This window comes from Zeugodacus cucurbitae, chromosome 2, assembly GCF_028554725.1.
Source record: "Zeugodacus cucurbitae isolate PBARC_wt_2022May chromosome 2, idZeuCucr1.2, whole genome shotgun sequence".
Taxonomy (NCBI): Eukaryota; Metazoa; Arthropoda; class Insecta; order Diptera; family Tephritidae; genus Zeugodacus; species Zeugodacus cucurbitae.
This window is the reverse complement of record NC_071667.1, coordinates 86,811,241-86,831,717: the sequence shown is the minus strand read 5'-3', so window position 1 is coordinate 86,831,717 and position 20,477 is coordinate 86,811,241. Positions and strand designations below refer to the sequence as shown.

Genomic DNA, 20,477 nt, shown 5'->3' with positions numbered 1-20,477 from the left:
CCTTATGAATGTTTGAGTATTTTAGATAAAAAGAAACGGATAGGTTTTAAAATTTCTTTCTTTACGTGGATCGTATCGTTTAATCCGATTATTCGTATCATGTTGTACATACATAGATACATAGTTGTACATACAAACACTTCAGTAAGTGCATACAAATAATATGAATATGTACTATCAACATGAGTATTTTAAATTTTTAGCCATATATGAACGTACTTTCGTATTGATGCTTCCTTAATTCTACTTCCGCGTCAAGTGCATTGTGACGCATGGAGATTGCAAACAAAAAAGGTTTCTCTCACACCCAATCACTAATGAAACCACAACAAATTGATTTGAAGGTCAAACTAATTCTATGCGAGTTCATTGCATTTATCTATTTTAAGTTGTATCCTTTTAATTCGAAGATATTGCAATCCAAAACTTGATGTAATGCACGGATATGTAATGCACATACAAAATTATCGAAATCTAGCTTTAATTTCTTCTCACTCTCATCAAATTCTAACCTACACAATCTAAGGACGATCCTCCAATTCGCTCGAATTCAAGTGCGGTACCTGACCACTTTATGAGTATATATATACATATATTCATATATATAGTGCGTTTATACATACATATGTATTTTTATTCTTTGTTTTGTTTTGATTTCCAAAACGTTGAGTTTGTTGCTACGTGTCGATTGTCGCGTTTAAGAGACATACAAGTGTAAATTCTTGTATGTATGAATATTCAATACAAATAAATAATACCCAGCAGTAGAAACTAGACTAACTTGCTAGAAATTTAAGAATTTGTAAGATAAAACTCACCTGTTGCTGAACGAGAATTGGATGAAGACCGAAAATGGAATAATGTATTATATCTACCCACAAGCATATGGTTGATACCCATTTTTCGAAATACTAACTAAACGAAAATTATCATATTTTCTATTTTGGTGGAACCAATTCTTTCCACATCAATTTTGTATAATATTATATATAAAGCATAAAGAATCTTAAAACTTTCCTTATTCCTTTGTTTGCTAGATTTTTGCCACTTAATCATGGATCAAAGATCATATGAGAGCCATACAACAGATAACTGAATGTTATATGTTTTTATTTTTCCTTTTATTTATTAAATACAAAGGTGAGTTCATTAAAGGACTAAATTGAGTGTCGGTTAGGTTATTTAATCTCCGTTGTGTTCTGTATTACTTTTAGTTTATAGTACTTGCCTTAGGTGATGGCCTTTTAAAGTACCCGTAGCTCAATTAAAAAATTCATTTTGCCGTTAAATGCATTTTTGCGATTTTGTATATTTTTATGTATATATGTATATGCATAGATGAGCGTATGTACATATGTATGCTTGCCTAAAGAACTTTGAACTGTCATTACTTAAACAAAACTCCTATTAATTATGCAGACACCAATCGATTGGATGCACTCTGACACTTTTGATTAAAGGAATTTTAAAACTGTCATATATGAAATGTAATTACATAAAGAATATAATTTTTGCCTCCAAATACAAATTATTAGAATATTCTTATGACAAATACTAGTTAGAAGGCACTAAACAATACTGCAGATTAGTTTTCTGCACAGATTACAAATCTTCTAAAAATTATTATTTCTTCAGAATTAATACCATTTACATAGGTACTTGTTCCATATTTGTTAGTAACGTCTTTTACTTCTAAATACATTATTTAATCCGACATTCATATATGAAACTAATATTTATTTAATTGCTAAACTTTCAAAACTATCAAAACTATCAAAATATTAGCATTAAAAAATTCCTAATAATGCGTCTCATGATTTTTTTCATATTTTTAGATTTTTACAGTTACTTAGTAGTCATTCTTAATAAATATTATTATTATATATTTACATAGGTTATATATCTGTAAACTCTAATTTGACATAACATAAAAATAAATTAAGCAAATAAGAGAAATTCAAGCCTAGACATTTGATCATAATGTTATTGAAAAGTTCCTCGGCTGTAAACTTTTACCTATCTACCTACTTATATTCTAATAATAGTATCATATGATTTATCATCAATATTCGTAGATATTAATTACTCATTTGCAATCCTCCGCTACTCCGGCTGCCCGTCGATGAAGATGCACTTAATCCAAGCTGTAACACTAATTCATCGTAGTCTCCTAAGGATGTTTCAAATTCTTCCAATTGTTCTACTGCTGCATCCTGTTTAGTTTCGTTCAATCCACGAAGTGGTGGTGCGTGATAACAATCGCGATAAAACTTCGCCAAGTCATTGACATGTGAATTGGGTAACGCGAAAGGAATGTGTAGTTCTTTTAGGAGGTTATCATCTTCCGGTCGATGGTGCATTGAGTTGCTACGGGAACACGTAGGAGCGGGTATGGTTATATTGTTTTTAGGCGACTGTGAGAGAGTTGTATCCCCGCTGGAAGGTTTCGCTTGCGTGCCGTTTTGCCCATTCTCTAAACTCTTAAATGTCATAACGTTGTTGTTATTATTTGCCTGTGTATTACTGCTAGTATTATTTCCAATGCCATCGTTGTTATTTTGAACAATTTGTTCTTGCCCATTACAAGAATTCGGTGCAGAATTACTACCAGTGCTCTTTTTATTTAGGGACTCTACCGAACCGACCGAGTCCCCACGTTCTTGTCGTGGGCGACGCAATAACCACTCAAATGGGGGTGTTTCAGGCAAAATATAGTCTTTTTCAGTCCACTGACGCAATTTACCAACATCTGTAAAAGCTCCAGGTCTTAGAGGCTTCTCAATATCAATTACTTTTTTTTCTCCATTAACTCCAACACCTCTTTTCAGTCCTGTTATTGATAAATTTTGAGTGGGAGAAGAATCGCCACGCCGGAAATGGTCAGACTTCACCATAATTTGGTTCGATTCTCCATTGTGCCCTTCTGAGGTGGTAGGAGTAATAGTCATTTTTGTACGATAAGAAACGGACATACTTAATGTACCAACTATGGTATTTAGTTGACCGATTTTAACGTTTTTATGCCCCTCTCCCAAAGTATGTAACTGCGGCCGATCTACATAAATACGATAGTAAATTCCATATGCGTCTGGGCATTGACGTCGTGATAATTTATAGCCGGGCGTTGCTCGCGTCAAAGAGATGAGTGACTTCAGTAGAATACCCATACGATTATAAATGGCATGTGCCGCTTTTAAAGTCTGCTGCTCTGACAAAGGTGCACCAGTTCCATTCATAACCCCGCCCTTCCCGTTTTCGGCATTTTTTATGAGAACTTCACATATGTCATCTTTACAATTTTTGTGACATCCAGGCAATTGAATGTCCAATGACCATACTTCTAATACCATTTGATCTCCCTCTACTGTGCGTAGCGAAATTTCCACACACAAAGGCAATCGCTTTAGTATACTTTGGCCGGGTTCCAAAGATAATGCACGTTTGGTCTCAGCATATATATCAGGATGGTCTTGAATAACTATGTTAAACCAATCACTACCAGTAGCCAAAGGATTACATGGAGTCTGTATCTTTTCTCCTAAGCGCGACTGCACTACAACTTGAGTGGACTTCAGCGCAAGAAATTTTATAAACTTCTCCACATCCTTTTCAGCGGCATTTAAATTGACACGTTGACCAGACATTTTTCCTTTCACACACACTTCAAAATATTTCGATAGTGGGCGTGTTTTTGCTATTTCCACAAGATCCCAATTTTAGTTTTATTTGGACTCTATTCTTTACACAGTCCAAAGTACGTTATATGTTAACGTTTTTCTCTTCACCTCGGCTACGACTAATAAGCTATCAGATTTTTATTTTGTTCAAAATATTTTCTATTGAAATTTTTCATTTGCTTTGAGGTTCGTTCACAGCAATTGCGTTTTCACTTAATTAAACACAAAATTGCATCGCACTTTTAAAGCATTTTAAAATTTTACAAATTCATTTCTTAAGTTTTTAACCACTTCACATTGTTGTCACATTGTTCCAGGGTCAATTTAAGAATATTTTTTGCTTTACAAAGACTTTTCTTTATTTTAAATGTGACAATTTTCACAACATCTATTTTCAATCAAACACGTAAACGATATGAATGCACGACCCCATATTTACGAGCGTAGACACATTCGGGCAAAAGTATTGTAAAGCGGAGAGATGACAATAGTGTTACCACTGCAAAGCCTTAAAAGCAAATTTTAATAATCGATTGTTTTGTCAAAGATCTGATTGAATACAATTTATAAATTTCAATGAAATAGAGTGATAGAATATTTGGTTTAGTAATATTTTCGATAACTTTAGATCCCAAGCCTTTTCAAATTTTCATAATTAAAGTTGTATTACAGCAGGCATATATTAATATTACGAATTGAAGTTTTTGCGATGTTATCGATCAATTTTTGCCATTATCTTCTGATTCATAACTTTGTGGTAAACAATCAATTTCGACTATTCAAACTGGCAACTCTGGAAACGAGAATTCGATATTTAGAGAACGTCAACAATAATATAATAAACAAAATAAAATAAAAACAATTAATATTTAAATTTAGCGGATGTTTAAGAATAGGATCTAATTTAACAAACTAAATATATTAAAAACAAAACTTAAAGAAATAATAGAAAATTTAACAATGTCGGCATATGAAAATTTACCTGGGAGATTGTTGTCATAGTGTTGTCAACAAAATATTATGATTTTTATTGATTTCAGGAATTAAAAATTAAATAAGAGATTAATTGAAAAAAGCAAAATGTTTGGTGGTTTTCGGTGCACGGTCCCGGCTAATGCCGATCGCAAAGTGGATACAGCCAACAATCTTTTTATAGAGACTGTAATGGAACAGGAGCGGCGTGTAAAGGATTTGAGGGCTCAGGAAATACAAATGACTGCCGAGAACCCACGCATACGCGCGCAACAAGAAACGACGGACATTTCAATAGAACTAAAAGCGCAAAAAGTTGAGGATTTCTTAGATAAAAAACGACGACAACAGCTTCGCCAAAATAACTTGGATCTGCGGCAGTTAGAGAAGCAGTTAAAGGCTGCGTTTATATCCAAACAATTAGCGGAGCAGAAGGTTGCCACCGATAAACTCAAGGAGGAGCAAATGAAAAAGAAACGTTTGGAGGATGTTGAGTTTGATGCGGAGCAAAAACGTTGCAAAGAAGCGCTGGTAGAAACAGAAAAAAAGGAATTCAAAAAGAAACAAGAATTCCGCAACATTCTCTTGGGTCAAATGGAGGAATCCCAACAACGGCGAAAAATTGAATATACTGAGGTTTTAAAAGAAAGGGATGAGATGCAAAAATTATTGCAAAAGTACAAAGCAGAACACGAAGCTGAGTTATTGGAGCTGGAACGAAGGAAGGAAACGGCCAAAAAAGAAATGGACGAGTTCAAAAGACTACAAGATGCACTTAAATTAGCAAATATGACTCAAAAGATGGATGAAGTAGAACGATTCCAAGCGATGATGAAGGAACGGGAAGAGAAGAATTTGCAAACCAAATTAGAAAGAGATGCTCAAACCCAAAGGAGAGCGGAACTAAGTGACAGAATTGGACAACAGTTGTATAATGTTGAAGTATGTATTAACAAATTTCATTTCTTGAATTGTTTCGTTTTATTAAATATTCTTTTAATTTTACAGAGCGAAAAACGAAAACGTGAAAATCTTTTATTGGATTTATTGGTTGAGGAGCGCAATACAAATGAGGACATCAGATATAAGCAAAATTTAGAAAAGCAATGGAACGATCGTTTACAAATGCGAAGGGAATTTGAGCGTTATCGCGCAGAACGAGAACGTCGCAAACTTGAGCAAGAGGAAAATGAAGACGCTATATTCCTTGCTGATATGCGAAAACAGTTGGCAGAACGTGATAAGTTGGATCAATTGGCAGATGAAAAACGTCGTCAAAAAATAAGAGAACATGGTCGAGCAATACAGGAAATGATAGAGTTGCGACGACGTCAGCGTGCAATTGATGCTGCTGAAGAGATTAAGTGGCATGAATATTTATTAAACGAAGAAAGAAAACAGTACGTATATAGTATGTAGATGGTATTCATTTATTACAATATATTATATTCTAGATTACAAATGGTTGAAGACGAACGCCTACAAATGCTCAAAAGTGCTCCAGTTGACGTTTTGCGGTATCTACCTTCCGGAGTGTTGAAGGATGCGGATCGAAAAATTCTTGGTCTCCCCAGTCCTGGTAAAAAAATCTGATGCCTTTCCATTCCTGTTCAAAATTTGTACCTGTTTCGATTTCAAATAAAATTAATTTTATATTTATATTTTACTAATAAACTCTTACACTTACCAATTATAAAAACTTGTACTTTAAGTTAAACCAATAAGAAATCGGTTACGCCTAAAAGTATAATGCCAATAACTTAGTATCATTTTCAGAGTTGTTTGAAATATTTAATTGTGCATTAATAACAAAAACCATTATTTTAGAACCAAAAACCTTAAAAAGACTATGTGACTATTCTGAAAATTAAAATTTTATGTATATTTTTTACGAAAAAAAATACTGTTTCAAAGCTTGAAATGAACAGCGGCAAAAGTTTCCCGTAAGAACGCAGTCTTACGAAGAATTGACAACTATCTGAATGTGTTTTCCCGGCAACAAAACGTCAAAAATATTTAGACCGAACGGCAACACTGATTGGGTTATCCATTAAGCAAAATAATTTAATTGCACGTGTGTTTTAGATTATTGTGGTTTTTATTAATATTGTAATATTTACTGATTTAATTAACTGCTATGCCTCCAGTAAGGAAGAATAAACCCGATAGTTCCAACAGAACTGAAAAGCAGCCCCTAGAGTCCAGTGGCGTTGTTTCAGGGCAAGTAAGTATTAATGTTGATGTTTTAGAAACGATTTATGCTACTCCTGGTTACCTATTTGGCTTGAGGGTTCAACTATGGTTTCCTCAGGCTGCATAATTATTACAACTATACACTAAAAAGCTATACAAATTACCACCATCTTAAACTGTTTGATTTAATTACAGTTAGATAAAAAGTTAAAGAAACAGCAACAAAAAATTATTGATAAACGAGGCATCGTATTTATTAAACACTTACCACATGGATTCTTCGAAGAGCAATTGAAGAACTATTTTGAGCAATTTGGTAAAGTGACACGTTTGCGACTCGGCCGTTCGCGACGAACTGGTGGCAGCAAAGGTTATGCCTTTGTGGAATTTGAATATCCCGAAGTGGCAGAGGTGGCGGCTGAGACAATGGATAATTACTTGATGTTTAAAAAAGTTGTTAAAGCTGCATATATTCCACCAGAGAAACAACTTTATAATTATTTCAAGACTTCATTACGTAAAGTGAAAAATAAGGTGAGTAATTTTGGATATGTTTTCAAAGGAATATATTGTAACGTTCTTTTCTTAGGCAGGAAAAGATATTTATGTATCTCACAAGACGGCAGCAATACAACGCAAGGTTAAGCAAATGAATAATTGGTCAAACAAAAATTACCAAAAACGTGCCTTAAAAAAATTAGAGAAAGTTGAAAAACTAAATCAGAAATATGCCCACTTAGGTATTGACTTTTCGAAAGTGCTCATTGAACCCGATAAGATAGAACAACCAAGTAATGAGAAAACCAACTCTCAGGAAGTGAGCGTGGGAAATGCGAACAAAGTAACAAGTGAAACTAAATTGAAAAAAGTTAGTGCGGATAAAAGCAAAAATTCAAAGGCACTTAATAAGAGCATACAACTCCAGGACCTATTAGGTAATACATTAAATGATGATTCCGCAGATGAAGACTATGTGCAGTCACAAAGTGATGAAGATGACAGCATAGTTGATGGTGAAGAGTCTGATTCAAGCACCGATGAAGAGACATATGGGTTTGCTAAAGATTCTGATAGTGAAGAAAGTAATAAAGCAGCTCATGTAGGAAAAAAAAGTAAGCAAAGGAGTATCCCCTTTGGAAAGTCTGTCAAAGCGTCGAAAGTGGATCATTTCGAAAAACTAATCAAGCGAAAACCACAGAGTGGTGCAATACAAAAAGCTAAAAAAGTAGTTAAACCTCCAGTCATAAAGAAAGCTCCAAAGAGTATCGTACAATTGACGGCTGCGAAGGAAATGATAAAAGCAGCATCAACAAAGAAAGAAAAATCGGCGGTGTTAAAAACTAAATCGACCAAGTTACAAAAGAAAATTAGAAATTAGATTGTTTTTATCGTAAATATTATTATTTTTTAAATTTTCATAAATATAATAAAATAATACATATACATATAAATAATAATTAAAATTTATATAGTCAGTTGGTTATTTATTTTTGGAAAATCATCGGAATTTTGCGACTCCAGCTTAAGACGCTTCCATTTCATACGCCTGTTCTGAAACCACACTTTGACCTTAAATCAAGATTATTAATTGAAATTTCACGAAGTATTAAGTTATTCAGAATGTTTTCACCTGTCGTTCTGTTAAATCTAAAGCAACCGCTATTTCATATCTTCTAAGCCGTGTTAAATAGTTTGAATGTACGAATTCAGCTTCCAACTCCCTGATTTGGTCTTTAGTAAATGCCGTTCTCTCTTTTCGAGATATATTAAAACTATCTGCAACTTCATGCGGTTTAGTATCTACAATTAAAAAAAGTGAAGTTAATTATAAATATTATACAATTTACAATGTACACGTAAAAGTAATGATTTAATATATTACATTACAATAGCACTATATGTATATAAGGGTATATTTTAATCTACCTACCCTGTTTGTATTTATTTATAAAAGAGAAAAACATTCAAATTTTGAAGTTTTAAGTTATCTCTAAATAGAAATTTGGACATTAGAATATTTATTCAGTGTAAAAATTAGAAAAACTAATTTAAATGATTACAAAAATACATCATTCTTGTATGTGCGAATTTTTGAGTGAAATCTCATTTCTCAACAACTAATGACGATCAAATTTCGTGTTTATAGATCACTTTGCGTAAAAGCTTAAGGAAATTAAACGAGCATCTTTTCCTCACAATAATGTGGTCTGATACCAAAAATAGTTAAAATGTGATCAGTATTACCCCTATAACCAAAACCATACTTTATTCTACACATAATATAGTTTGGGACCAATATGGGTCCCAATTGGGATGAAACCAAATATCTCCATATAATGACTTCTAGGTAGAGATCTGATTAGCATATATGTATGTATGTATATGGAATATTCTCATTAGCATAATCTGGTTTGATTTTACAAATTGATGTAACAATTTCATTCCTTCTCCTGTGCTTTATAATCCTTATACAGTAGTTTTCCGAAATAACGAACACATTAATTGTCAGGCCTGTTCGCTATATCAAATTTTTCGTTAATTCGAGTACTCACTCAGAGGTATTTTTATCAATAAAAATGAGTTATATATCCGTAAATTGCAGTTTAATAAATTGTTTTATTAATTATTTGTTAAAAAAATGAAAAACCATAACAAAACAATTCAAATCCAATAAATTCTTCCAAAATGGACCAATTCTGACACTCATACTTCTATCTGGTGCTGATCAATAATTTTAAGCTTTTTTATAAAATTCAACATTTTTTCAATTTGCACATTTCTTTTGAATTTTTTCTAGTTTTATTTTTAATTCTGGTTCGATGTGATTTGATTTTTTCCCTTTCTTCATATGAACTTCTTCATGTTGCTCGTTAAACTGAGTACATACAAATTCTAGATGTTCGTTACGGTACTCAATGTAACAAATTAGATTGTTCGTTATAAGCGGTTGTCGTTAAAACGAATATTCGTTATTTTGGAAAACTACTGTATTTGATTTGACTATATTTGATTTGACTTTTACTTTACTATTTATATTCACTTTCATTATACATTATACAAAATTTTTTAGAGCATTACTCAAACGATCTTGATGAAATTTTAGACAGGCCTTGTACTCGGATGAAGAAGTTTTTTCAATTACAACAACTTAAATTTTGGCCACTATTTTCGTAAAAACCTCTGCCAGAAAACTAATTTTCATTTTGTTTTCTTCGTCCAATATCTAGTTTAAGTCTTAATAAAACACGTTTTTTTTTAGGGGTTCCCTTTTATCGGAATAATTTAGTATTTAGTTATTACATACTGGTATTAGATGTAAGTACGTCGAAAGCTCAATTGTATAACTTACAAAATGATTTTTTATTTTTCTCCCGTTCTACATTAATTTCGAACTCTGATCTTGTAGAATGATGATTTTGGAAATTCAATTCGGAACAATTCAACATAATGTTTGAAACACTTGGTATTGCTGAATACCCTTGGACATCACTATTGTTCCATTCCGTCGTTATTCGCTGATTGGCGAATTCAATATGATTTTGGCTGTTAGCCCACTCTTGTGCACACATATGATTTACGAGGCTATTAGATAGTGTAGTCCTATCAAGGAAGTGATCGCTGTAATTATAGCGCACGTCTGAATCTCTTGATGGAACATTATTATGAATAAAAGTTCTCGTCGTTAGTGAGTGATTGGTACTCATTATTAAATCTTATTTCTACAATGATCAAAGTGAGACTAAATACAACTTGGAGGAAATAAAAAGTTCACGCCGAAGTTATTTGCCCAAAAGAGTTGCTAATTTCTTATTGGCTGATAATGATAGTATATGAACATGCACACATACATATGTAAGCATATCTCGACAATGATTGGTCACGATGTTGAAGATATGTACATACGTATGTGTGTAGACTGCACACAGCGACAGCGCGGCAGTCCATATGGTTTTTCACTTATGAGACTTATTATGTGTGGTCGATATACGTCATTTACTTTGCCATATTTACATTCATTCAGTCTATTCCGGTCATAATTTAAAAACTGTGTGACAAACCACTTACAACTTTGTTATGTTTAACGATTATGAGGAGAAAAGAGGAAGTTGCGGAAAAGAATTCAAGTGCATTGTGGCAGTAGGAGATGCGGCGCAATACACATCTGCAATAAAAATATGAAAGTGCACAGAAGTAAACATACAAGTCTCCATACATACTTACATACCTGCATACATTCAGATGTGTATCCGGATAGATCACTTCCAGAGCACTTCTTTCATCGTCATTTTAATCGTTTTGTTGCTTGCATAATTTGATTTCAGTTTTAGATGACGACTTTGATGATTAGATAAATATGTACATATACATATATGCAGTGGAACTTCTCTAACTCGAATCACCATAATCCACAAAAAAAAAGTCGAGTTAGAGAGACTTCGAGTTATAGAATTTTCATTAAAACATACAATTTTCCAAAAAGCTGTAAAATATAGATTTATACACTGTTTTATTTAGTTACTTCGCAAAAAATTTTATGGACATACGATAAAAGATATTTTCTGTAGTTTTGTTTGTTACAGTTTGCTATTGTTTGGCTCTTGACGTCTGTATCCCATGCCTTTTGTTAGATGATTTATGCAATCCATAAGTGTAATATTATATTTTTTGTTCGCCTCCGTACTTATAGAGGGCCTCTTTTAAAATTAGTATTATGACCTGGTCGAAAAGTTCGATTTATGGAAGAAAATTTATATTAAAGTTGCCTTCTATTGCCATTTCAAGAGTTCGAGTTATGGGGATATTCGAGTTATGGAAGTTCCACTGTATATGTATGTAAAATATAAAGCATATGGGAATACGAGTCTATAATAAATCCATGCATAAATATAAATAAATATGTTTGTATATAACTCAGATATAGTATGCACATATATTTGAGCAGTTGCAAAGGATCTGGTTCTTAATGTGAAAATTGGAATTGTTAATTTGTGATGAAATTAATGGTTGATTGTCATCTAGATATTGGGCCATAAGTACTACATATGTATGTATGTGAAAGAAGTTTGCTAGATCGGTAGATCACTACAAATAAAGATACCAAATCTGGTCTTAGAGTGCTAATCTTAACTAAAATACCAATAATTATGATGTAATTGTCTATCGTATTTACAATACGCTACATAAGTATGTATGTACATATATACTCCAATGTATTAAATATACGTGTACATATTTATTTTACGTAAAATGCGGCATATGGCAAATGTTCACTTGTACGAGCCAAATCGGTATCTGCTACATACATACATATGTATGTATGTATTATATGGATGTATGATATTGTACGAATGTGCTGCTAATAAAAATGTGTATAAACGCTTCTTTGTTATTTGGCTAAACAAATCATGAAAGTGTCAACAGTTTCAATTTTATACAACGTTAGGGCTTGATGGTGCAATACTCATGTTATTCATAGGCACATTCACACGTATATACGCAGAAAGATACTTAATTGTCACAATATTGCCTCAACAAATTTGGTGCTTAAAGAAAAATACAACAACAGTTTAGCATTAAACGAAATGGAAAAAGTCACCAGCACCCAAAATCTCAATTTCCAAAATTTCGAATGATCACATTATGTGGAAGGACTGATGTTACGTATGGGGTCGCAAATCTTTTAAGAGTTCAGAGCCAAAATAATTGGCGCCATTGTTCCTCATCCGTTAATAATGCATCGTCATTGAGTGTTATGGTTTTGAAAGCATGCAACAATTCCAACCTTGCTATTTAGAACTCCCTCACATTTCTTTGAAATATATCGCAAAGAATATGTACCTTCAAAATGCCCTTTTAGTAATACATATGTACCAGAGTTCGAGATGTTCGTAGAATATTAGCCTCTATTGCATCCAAAATTTGACGTTTACTTTGCTAAGATATCTCACATATTAACCAATATACGCAGTATAAAGTCCACCGGAAGTTTGAAAATCTGTATATGAGGTAAATTTGGGCCATAGAATGTATGTACGAGTATTAGCATTGGGGTACTGAAACATGTAATGAACAGAATTTCGTTGAAATTGGTCGAGTAGTTCCTGAGTTATGGTTGTTAACCCATAAATGGGCGCACTCCACTCCTATTGTCCATTTTTTATACCAATCTTAGTGTATCATCGATTAGACGAATGAATAATTATTTTTCAAAAAAACGAAAATTTTGTGAAGACACCTGGTATTTCACACGTAAATTTTGAAAAAGAACTAGATACATATCTCTCAACGTCTGTTTTCTATTTAAATATTTCGTTTTTCGAGCAATGCCCATGCTTTACGCTTTCTATGAATATATATATATATATTTTAAAAACATTCGTATGTTATTTACATATATAACGAAATAAATAATTGAAATTAAAATTAAAACAAGTAGGGAAAGGCTAAGTTCGAGTGCAACCGAACATTTTATACTCTCGCAATTTATTGATAGATTTTTATTAAGATAACGCACAATTTGACCCAATTTGAAAATCCTATAATTAGGTATATGAGAGCTAGGGGAAGTTATGACACGATTTTAACCATTTCTGGTACAGAGACACACTTTTAGAAGAAAAATATTTCCTCTGAATTAAATTAAGATACCTGAGAGATTTACCGAAATTACCATGAGGCACTGCATTCTGCATATTCGATATTTCGGGCTTTGAAAAGTTATAGTCCGATTTCGAAAATTTGTTCACAAGTGATGCCACAGATTATATACAGTATTTGTGTAAAGTTTTATTTCGCTATCTTCATTGGTTCCTTATGTATATATTATAAAGTGAAGGAATAAGATGGAGTTCAAAATTGAGTTACATGGGAAGTTGTCGTGGTTGTGAACCGATTTCATCCATTTTTCACACGTGTTATCAGGGTGTCAAGAAAATATTTAATACAGAATTTCATTCGAATCGGTCGAGTAGTTCCTGAGATATGGTTTTTGACCTATAAGTGGGCGATGCCACGCCCATTTTTCATTTTGTAAAAAAATCTGAGTGTAAAAAAGTTACATCCACATATGCCCCTTTCTAGTGCGATCCTTTATTCCAAATTTTACCTTTCTAACTTTATTTATGGCTTAGTTATGACACGTCTCGATTTCAACTCGTCTCGTCACCCTGATCATTTTGATATATATAACCCTATATCTAACTCGCTTAATTTTATGACTTACAAACAACCGTTATGTGAACAAAACTATAATACTCTCTTAGCAACTTTTGTTGCGAGAGTATAATAATAAAAATAATAACTAAAATTCAACAATAACTACTCTTCGTGGTTTACCAGTTTACGTCAGCCGAATCGCAGACGTATGAATTTATATTGTGTATCCACATGCTTACGCAAGCTATGTAGTTTTAGCTTCAGCTGGCAAGTTATCGATATTTACTGATGTTGAATATTAATGACATCGATAGTTTGCATTTCTACTGTCAATGGTTAATCTTAAAAGAAGAAGAAAAGTGCATAAATATTCGACATTTAATTAGTAGAATAAAAATAATCAATTCTGTTTTGCTGCTTTTATATAAATACTGCATGACCTCTACAATACAGGAATGTGTGATGTTGAATCGTGGGACTGTAGACAAGTGGACAATAAGAGAACAACTATGTTTAGCATCTGCGGTATCATGCAGTGGCGATCAGAATTGGGTGTCAGTTAGTCGTAGTCTTAAACATCTTTGTGGAGATGGGACCGTAATGCGTCCTATTGACTGGTTCTCCGAAAAAAACTGTGCTGTGCAATATGGAGTGTTGGTAGAAAACTTAGAGACGCCGGAATGTAAAAAACTATCTTATGATAGCTCCAGCCGCGTCTCCCCTCCCGTTGCCGAAGATACTTCATCAGAACTTATTCGTCGGTTAAATGAAGAGCGTCAACAAGAGTTAAAGGCAGAAATGCGGAAGGAACAAGAAGAATTTGCGCAAATATTCAAAGAACTGAAAGCATTGCAGTCGGGAATTCTTAATGAAGAGCAATTACGTGAGATGTGGTGTGATATTGAACTCCAGCAAGAGCAGGAGCGTGTTGAAGAAATGAAGTTCGAAAATCAAATGCGGGAAAGAGAACAACAAAAACCGGAAATGCAATGTAATTGGCGTAAGTTATCACCGGTTAAAACTAATTCTGTTTTAACAGTTCAACGTACGAATGACACAACTTCAGTGGACATGGATGTGGAAGATTTGACTGGCGCATCGAACAACGAACAAATTTCTACTAGTTTCAATCAAACTAAACAAAAACAACAGTCTGCACAGACGGGTATTTCACCATTATTATCATCTTTATTAAAATCACCCACTCCTGGAACTAGTTCGCCAACAACAATCTCCACAAACACATCAGCTAGTTCCGCAAATAACTGCGCGCGTTCATCCGCACCCACCATAACAACACTCTTAACTTGTGGGTCCATACCGAATAAAAACCAACCTGCGATTACCTTAAAATCGAGTATACCACCACAAAAGGCTGCACAATTGCTATCGAGTCCAATTAGCGGGCCACCATCAATAACGTCAGTGCCCGTTACAAGCATTACGGGACAAAATTTATTGAGTCCTTCACAGGCTGCTCCCACTCTTTCTATGTTGTTAGAAAGGAATAAGACACTCGCAATTACGGTAACAAATACCGAAACTCGAAATGCAGAAATACCCAAGACAGGACTTGATAGAGTTGATCAGTCCCAAATAAATGAAAACCCAAATGAAGTATCTGATTCTAACAATGATGAAGTCCCAATGGAACTTGATGAAGATATAACCACTCATTTGAGTGATTGTAATGAAAATAGAAACAACGAACATGATTCTGATGAACCCGATCCTAACGAGGAGCAACAGTTGCTAGAGGTTTTCAAAAACATTGGGAACATTGATGAATTGGATATTGATGTATCTGCAGTTATAGATGGTGAAGAAGTCGATTTTCTCAAAGACATGGGTGCTGATTCTCCGAATGATATGAGGCACGTCGAAGATTTTGAGAATAAAGAAGTAACGTCTGTGTCAAAAATAACGAATGTACTAGAAAATACAGTAGAGGATGACACAAGAAATAATGAATTAAATATCGTTGATGATGAAGAGATATCTGCCAAAGAAGTAATTAGCCGTGTCGAGGAAACTAATCCAACCATAAAAAATGTAGAAACGAATCAACGGAAGATAGAAACAACATCAAGTGATGACTCAAATGACAACATACCATTAGCTGCCGTAGCTTCACTGGAACAAAGAGCAGTAAATGAGAAAGTTGTGTTCAAAGAGAAGGTAGCTTCAGAAATCAAGAATTTATACCAAGAAGATGGTATTGAGTCCAGTAAAAAATCAGACGCTCAAGAAATCAAAACACTACAGGCGACTTTCGAAGAAGGTAATAAGGAACATGATAAGCTCGAACAACAGTTGGCCGATTTGGTGGGAGAAAACGATGGCGATGACACAAAAAACTTCAACGAAGACGAAAAGTCAGCCGCAGCAAGTGAATGTTCTGATGTGATAGTCATTCCAACCGATGATGATGATTCTAATGGTCAAAGAGATAAACAAAGGGTGGACAAATCCAAAGTAGACGAAGAAGCAGAAAAAATTAAAAAGGAATTAGAAAACGATGTAGTGACTCCAGGTAAGTCAGTCTAAAATGATTATAAATATACACTTGTTTATAAATAAATATGTGTTATATATATACTTGTATTTCAGAAGGGGCGAAAGATTCCGCGGAGCACGAGGAGGAATTGCCCGAAGTTTCAAGTAATATTCCACGTACTGATCAAAAAGTAAATGGACCTATAGCACCGACTATATCTATAGCTGATACCGACGAGGAATCTTCTACTACAGACATAAGTTTTGTTAATCGAAAAGATGATAACATAACTTCAAATAAGCAAAGCGCTGTCCAAGCTCGCAGAAGTTTAATTGACCAAAATCGTCAAGATCAACAAAGTAAAACAGATGACGAATGTACGACGCAATTCTCTTCATCTTCATCGTCATCCGTTGCCCCAGCACGTCCGCCAATGTTACGAAAATTACGTGATCGCGATCGATCCGAAAGTCCCATGATCGATGGTGAGGTTCATCCTTCAAACAATAACGCCAGCGCATCGACTTTAGACAACTTTGGTAGCCAACGGCTTCGGAGGCGATACTCTTCTACACCTATTAACGATAGCGTACCCAATTCGCCGGCTTCAAGCGATCGAGATCGGGAAGAACCAGAAACACGTGTTTCCAAAAAGTCCTTACTAAGTATTTTCCATGCGCTACAATACAGTAAAAACGCAAATGTTCTGCAGCGCTCCTTTAACGAAGATGTTCAATTTAATGAAATTTGTTTGCGACCAATAGATATGGTCTCCATCAGAAAATGCATTGAATCCGGCACCATACGTAATGTCAGCGAGTTGCAACGCGATATCATGCTAATGTGTCAGAATGGTTTGATGTTATTTAAGCAGGATACCAGTGGATTCAATGCAGCTAATGCTTTCATGCTGGAATGCCAAGCTATGCGCGAATTCGTTGCAAATACGGGAATCACAGACACCAATGTACCAGTAAAAGATAACAAGGAAGGAAATAAATCTTTAAATATGAGTGGAACAAGCTCTAAATCTCGGAGTGGTTCTAGAAAGAGCCAACGCATCTCCTAATAATAGAATTCTTATTGACTTACTACGCATAAATTTACATTTGATATAGACATTATATCCCATTAATTTGCATAAAATAATATCAATAATTTACCAAATGTTGAACATGAATTAATTTTCTTTTGTTCCATCGTTTATTTTTGTTTGAAAAAGGATGAAAAGAAGAACTATATTAACAGTCTATATATTCTCAAAATATTTACATCTAAAACGTAAGTAGTAAATTTTGAAAACGCCTGGCTTTCGAGCTGAAACACACCGCTTTACGCCTGGGACAAGTGAATCTCCGTAAGCAGCGCGACAACTGAATATCACATTGACATAGTCGCGCTGCACATGAGCCAGGACCTCCGAATTCTCCATGGTCTACAGCACATAATGGTTTTCGTCGATAACACTTCCAAATATATGGCACAAAATATTCTAAATACGATATACAATTAGTGTATTCGTAACATTTGTCGTGGACTCTGCAGCAGCTATCGATGCCATCAACGGGAACACCAGCACCTGAAAATCCACAGTAACAACCATATCCTTTGTATACGAAGGGCTGGCAACCGGTAGAACATTGTATCATGGAGTATAGGGTAAGCACATCGCGTTTTACTCGACCGGTCGAATTTCTGCAGAAATGAAAAAAAGGTACACACATGTTCATAATGTTAAGAACTAATTATATTACATGAAATTAAATAGTCATTGACAGATATCTTATTTAGTGTTTGACTAATAGCATTTTTTGTAGTGATGGCAAGAGATAGGACATACATATGCATGTACATGCACTAATAATTGTCGGAGGCTGCACTTGTTCGGTTAATAAGTGCTCGTTAGGATATATGTGTGTATGTACTTAAGAACTTATTCATGCCGTTCACTAACGTTTACATTATTAAGGATAAGATTATTCACGGTTTGATTCAACACAGATTGATGAGATTGAACCTTATCAGAAATTTGTTATTTATATTATTCACATAATTATTTTGTTTTACAAATTCATTACTTTTATTTTGTTTCATGGTTATTCAAAATAAGACCAATTTATATGACGGGAATGCTTTATGTCTGTATTCAAGAACAGTATTTTTTACTTCAAAATACTTACTTCAAAATATTGTTTTTTTTTTTTAATTTATGCATATTTTTTTTCATTTGTAATAAATATTTTTTGTTAAAAAGAAGTATTTTCCTTGAAATGTCATCATTGCATGCAAACGGTCTGATTCAAAACCTCAACGTCTTTCTCGAGCTTCATGTACAAAAATTCATAAATTTTTGGGGATTTGTTCAACACTATTGCATGCTACATCCTATATTCGTTGATAATATTGCAAGCTCACCTAAATTCCCATTTGACAGAGGTACCAAAAGGATCGTTAACACGTGCGATATATACATTGTCATCATCAGATTCCTTCCCTACGTTCTCCAAATCTACAAGGATTTCGCTGTTTGGATATTCGTCATTTGTATCTGGCGCAACAACAGCTGGAGCAACAGCACCAGACCATCCATCCAGTCCTAGTGAACTCCAAATACTTGTACTGGCTTCCTCACTTACAGTAGTTGTTCCTTCATTATTCAGACGTTCGCTTGTATATAACGTTAAGCGGTTTTTATTTAATTGCGCACGCATGTACTCCATTGTTAGATTAGGGAAAACTGGGTCAACTAGATCACTTCGTCTCATCGTCCATGTTAAAGAACCGTCTTTTACACCATCATCTGGTATATTGAATTGAAAAATCATGTTTGATGGTGGCGTTATGGGCTCGTACATCTGGGGTATAATACGATTTATGAGATTGGTATTGTTGGTAACTGTTTTGAAAGCATTACGGATGTCTCTCAGAATGATATCGGTGGTTGTGTGTATATTTCGCGCTAATATGCCATTTTGAGACGGATGACTGTGCAGCAACAACACCACAAAATGCACCATGACACAATTTGATATCATGATAAAACTTACACAGGCACTGAATCAACTTATTGTATTATATGTATATGTACATATGTACTTATGTTTGTAGGTTTCTGCACTTCAAAAGATTTTCGCGGACAGCTTGCAGACTGTTGCGTCTAATTTCTTGCAAGTTTACCGTTAAAATGAAGCTGACGGAGTGGTTTAAAAACAGTTAACTACATAAAGCAAAATAGCCAGCGGCAAAAAAACTCGTAGAAGGATTATGAAAACAAAAAATGAGCTTTGATCCAAAAGGTAAAGGTGCAGAAATTATAGCAACGGTTTTTGCTCGTAGACAATAATGCTAGTTATATTGTACATTAAATTGTACATGTACAATGGTTATATGTATATATGTACACTCGGGCTTATATATGTATATGTATTTATGCTTACGTTTACATACTTGAGCAGCGTGGAGTAGTATTAACGTCTTCAACCAGTTCGGACCCAGTCTCGTGAATAACAAAAAAGTATATACATATGTACATAAAGTTGCACGTATAAAAAAGCGCGCGTACTTAATTAAAGCCGAATTATTTGAAAATTGCTCAATGAAGACAATGTACATAAATATGAATAATAATATAAAGTCTTAAATGTGCACATAAATTTGATGCATTAGGGATGTTGGCAATAAAGTGTTTATCCATATGAAAGTCATCTCAAAGTGTATTGTTGAATGATCATAAAAGATTATTACAATCAGATCTTTAACATATTGAGTAAAACAACACAACGAAAATCATCAAATATTATTTTTCGTTGCGGAGGTCCAATTCGGAACAAACTGTAACATAAGAACGCGAATATTATATAACTATATTTTATCAAATTAGTATAGTCATTGGTTAGATAGACTTACATATACATATGTAATAAGTGGAGTTTGGATGGATCCACTTAACGCCTACACAGCAGAAAAAATTTTCATACCACGGG

At 34.0% G+C, this 20,477-nt stretch overlaps 6 protein-coding genes across 6 annotated transcripts; 3 read left to right on the top strand and 3 right to left on the bottom strand.

Moving 5' to 3' along the window:
- Nucleotides 1-1,093: 1,093 nt before the first annotated feature.
- Nucleotides 1,094-4,194, bottom strand: LOC105214351 (autophagy-related protein 13 homolog). Its single transcript, XM_011187722.3, has one exon. The coding sequence runs from the start codon at nt 3,642-3,644 to the stop codon at nt 2,079-2,081; it is 1,566 nt and encodes a 521-aa protein (XP_011186024.1). The 5' UTR covers nt 3,645-4,194; the 3' UTR covers nt 1,094-2,078.
- Nucleotides 4,195-4,484: 290 nt separating this feature from the next.
- Nucleotides 4,485-6,876, top strand: LOC105214349 (meiosis-specific nuclear structural protein 1). The gene is made up of 3 exons (XM_011187721.3): nt 4,485-5,591; nt 5,658-6,049; nt 6,104-6,876. Exons 1-3 carry the CDS (start codon nt 4,758-4,760, stop codon nt 6,240-6,242), a joined length of 1,365 nt encoding a protein of 454 aa, XP_011186023.1. The 5' UTR covers nt 4,485-4,757; the 3' UTR covers nt 6,243-6,876.
- LOC105214348 (MKI67 FHA domain-interacting nucleolar phosphoprotein) lies at nt 6,728-8,309 on the top strand. Its single transcript, XM_011187720.3, has 3 exons — nt 6,728-6,873; nt 7,038-7,376; nt 7,432-8,309. The coding sequence occupies exons 1-3, from the start codon at nt 6,787-6,789 to the stop codon at nt 8,218-8,220; spliced, it is 1,215 nt and encodes a 404-aa protein (XP_011186022.1). The 5' UTR covers nt 6,728-6,786; the 3' UTR covers nt 8,221-8,309.
- Nucleotides 8,307-10,925, bottom strand: LOC105214387 (homeobox protein pnx). Its single transcript, XM_011187771.3, has 3 exons — nt 10,192-10,925; nt 8,473-8,642; nt 8,307-8,411 (listed from the first exon to the last, which is right to left on the bottom strand). The coding sequence occupies exons 1-3, from the start codon at nt 10,544-10,546 to the stop codon at nt 8,307-8,309; spliced, it is 630 nt and encodes a 209-aa protein (XP_011186073.2). The 5' UTR covers nt 10,547-10,925.
- Nucleotides 10,926-14,318: 3,393 nt separating this feature from the next.
- LOC105214354 (bromodomain-containing protein 8) lies at nt 14,319-17,674 on the top strand. Its single transcript, XM_011187731.3, has 2 exons — nt 14,319-16,530; nt 16,608-17,674. Exons 1-2 carry the CDS (start codon nt 14,433-14,435, stop codon nt 17,561-17,563), a joined length of 3,054 nt encoding a protein of 1,017 aa, XP_011186033.1. The 5' UTR covers nt 14,319-14,432; the 3' UTR covers nt 17,564-17,674.
- On the bottom strand, nt 17,675-19,529 carry LOC105214355 (uncharacterized). Its single transcript, XM_054226005.1, has 2 exons — nt 18,910-19,529; nt 17,675-18,189 (listed from the first exon to the last, which is right to left on the bottom strand). Exons 1-2 carry the CDS (start codon nt 19,527-19,529, stop codon nt 17,769-17,771), a joined length of 1,041 nt encoding a protein of 346 aa, XP_054081980.1. The 3' UTR covers nt 17,675-17,768.
- Between the last annotated feature and the right edge of the window lie 948 nt (nt 19,530-20,477).

What these genes read in the sequence shown, in the direction of transcription:
- LOC105214351 (XM_011187722.3), bottom strand. Translation starts at nt 3,644, where the DNA reads ATGTCTGGTCAACGTGTCAATTTAAATGCCGCTGAAAAGGATGTGGAG.
- LOC105214349 (XM_011187721.3), top strand. Translation starts at nt 4,758, where the DNA reads ATGTTTGGTGGTTTTCGGTGCACGGTCCCGGCTAATGCCGATCGCAAA. An exon ending in AACAGTTGTATAATGTTGAA is followed by an intron (nt 5,592 to 5,657) that starts GTATGTATTAAC and finishes TTAATTTTACAG; the next exon opens with AGCGAAAAACGAAAACGTGA. An exon ending in TTAAACGAAGAAAGAAAACA is followed by an intron (nt 6,050 to 6,103) that starts GTACGTATATAG and finishes ATTATATTCTAG; the next exon opens with ATTACAAATGGTTGAAGACG.
- LOC105214348 (XM_011187720.3), top strand. Translation starts at nt 6,787, where the DNA reads ATGCCTCCAGTAAGGAAGAATAAACCCGATAGTTCCAACAGAACTGAA. An exon ending in GTGGCGTTGTTTCAGGGCAA is followed by an intron (nt 6,874 to 7,037) that starts GTAAGTATTAAT and finishes ATTTAATTACAG; the next exon opens with TTAGATAAAAAGTTAAAGAA. An exon ending in TACGTAAAGTGAAAAATAAG is followed by an intron (nt 7,377 to 7,431) that starts GTGAGTAATTTT and finishes TTCTTTTCTTAG; the next exon opens with GCAGGAAAAGATATTTATGT.
- LOC105214387 (XM_011187771.3), bottom strand. Translation starts at nt 10,546, where the DNA reads ATGAGTACCAATCACTCACTAACGACGAGAACTTTTATTCATAATAAT. An exon ending in GAAAAATAAAAAATCATTTT is followed by an intron (nt 8,643 to 10,191) that starts GTAAGTTATACA and finishes TTTTAATTGTAG; the next exon opens with ATACTAAACCGCATGAAGTT. An exon ending in TAGATTTAACAGAACGACAG is followed by an intron (nt 8,412 to 8,472) that starts GTGAAAACATTC and finishes TCTTGATTTAAG; the next exon opens with GTCAAAGTGTGGTTTCAGAA.
- LOC105214354 (XM_011187731.3), top strand. Translation starts at nt 14,433, where the DNA reads ATGACCTCTACAATACAGGAATGTGTGATGTTGAATCGTGGGACTGTA. An exon ending in AAACGATGTAGTGACTCCAG is followed by an intron (nt 16,531 to 16,607) that starts GTAAGTCAGTCT and finishes CTTGTATTTCAG; the next exon opens with AAGGGGCGAAAGATTCCGCG.
- LOC105214355 (XM_054226005.1), bottom strand. Translation starts at nt 19,529, where the DNA reads ATGATATCAAATTGTGTCATGGTGCATTTTGTGGTGTTGTTGCTGCAC. An exon ending in TCTGTCAAATGGGAATTTAG is followed by an intron (nt 18,190 to 18,909) that starts GTGAGCTTGCAA and finishes TCATTTCTGCAG; the next exon opens with AAATTCGACCGGTCGAGTAA.